The 1623-nt window shown below is 37.8% G+C and overlaps 1 protein-coding gene across 4 annotated transcripts in view; it reads left to right on the plus strand.

The window, feature by feature from the left end:
• TRIP12 (thyroid hormone receptor interactor 12) overlaps positions 1 to 1623 on the plus strand; it is a 182373-nt gene that overhangs the window by 163177 nt on the left and 17573 nt on the right. For all 4 annotated transcript variants that reach the window (XM_019503595.1, XM_019503597.1, XM_019503596.1 and 1 more), the window contains 2 exons: positions 190 to 317; positions 598 to 749. In XM_019503595.1, the coding sequence (XP_019359140.1) occupies positions 190 to 317; positions 598 to 749 (280 nt within the window). The remainder of the gene's footprint in view (positions 1 to 189; positions 318 to 597; positions 750 to 1623) is intronic.

The following is a 1623-nucleotide window of genomic DNA, read 5'->3' on the forward strand; positions in this document are numbered from 1 at the left end:
GGTTCCCTTTTAAAAAAAAAAAAAAAAAAAAAAAAGTATGTTTGGGCCAAAATCAAATGAATTGTTAATTTTTTTTGTCATTTTAAATAAAATGCTGCCACCCTAATTGAGAGCTGCCACTTGCTTTTGGTTTCACAGTTTTCAGTGACCCAAAATCACATTTTATTTTAAATGCTTCACAATTTTTAGGTACAAGCCAGTGCGAGAGGATGAAGATGGTAACAAGGACTGTGTTGGGGGTAAAAGAGGAAGGGCACAAACTGCTCCCACAAAAACTTCTCCTAGAAACTCAAAAAAGCATGATGAGTTGTGGCACGGTAAGGACCTGTCGCATGGGCAGGGCTCACCTGTGAAAATTCCAGTGGGGAAAGAGTGATCCGATGCTTTAAAGAAAGATTTTCTTATATTGTATGCAGTGGTTTCCAGATTAGTTACTCTTGTGTCTTAGAATAATTTAAATTTGAGTAACTGGTCTAAAAAAACCCAGCAGAGTATAAGTATGGACTGCTAATTTTTCATTGATTTTGATTTTTTGTTTGGCTAAGCAGATGATCTGTTTGACAGTAGAAATTTGTGCCTTTTTTTTTTTCCTGCTAGATGGTGTGTGCCCTTCAGTATTAAATCCTTTGGAAGTTTACCTCATATCTATACCACCAGAAAACATAACATTTGAAGATCCTTCATTAGATGTTATCCTCCTCTTGAGAGTTTTACATGCTATCAGTCGATATTGGTATTATTTGTATGATGTGAGTAAAACATTTTATTTAATTCAGTATTTTCTCCAACAGGTGGCTATTGTCAGAGACCTATATTTTTCAGGCAATACACAGAATGGTCAAATTTTTGTTTTACTATATGGCCTAAACATTGAACCATTACAAAAGAGGATAGGATGGAGATTTGTTACTTAAGAATGCATCTCATTTGAACCAATATAACTGTTTCCCCTGTCTGCTCCTTTACCACTGGAGTAGAACTATGATTCTGTAACTTGAAATGTGAATGAAAGGCTTATAGTCAAAGCAATTTAGCGTGAACACTCTGGCTAACAAGTTTTATATTGGATCAACTGTAAATGCTGTAGTGTTTAAAGTGTCGTAACTGTTGGTGTTTCCACTCTTTGTATCTAAAATTAAAGCATTAATAGGAGTTGGATGCTGTGAATCTCTGTAGTTGCATATCTATCTGAAAATCTAGATTCACATTGCTTATTAAGCAACTTTTTTTTTAAATTATGTACATTTAAATGGTAGTGTTGGAGTCATGCTGTAACCATAATGGTCTGAGAAGTAAGCAAGAGGCAAGAATTTTTGTGGGTGATTTTGTAGCTTATTGGACCCAACTGCATGGTTGGGATAAAGTTAGTTCAAATGTAAGGCAATCTGTTGGGTCACCTGATAAAGACCTGATGAAGAATGTCTTGTATTTGAGCATTTGATCCCAACCATGCTCCAACTGATCCAACCATTGATCCAATAAACTATAAATCACCCAGAGGGTACTTGGGGGCAGGTGGGGATAGAGCACTGCTGCCTGAAAGGAGCAGGGCCGGGCCAGGTCAGGGCAAGAGCAGTGGTGCCCTCCTGTGGGCAGCACCTGTGCTGCCCGCCACCCCCACCA

This window comes from Gavialis gangeticus, unplaced genomic scaffold, assembly GCF_001723915.1.
Source record: "Gavialis gangeticus isolate Ggan-Ray unplaced genomic scaffold, GavGan_comp1, whole genome shotgun sequence".
In the NCBI taxonomy this organism is placed as follows: Eukaryota; Metazoa; Chordata; order Crocodylia; family Gavialidae; genus Gavialis; species Gavialis gangeticus.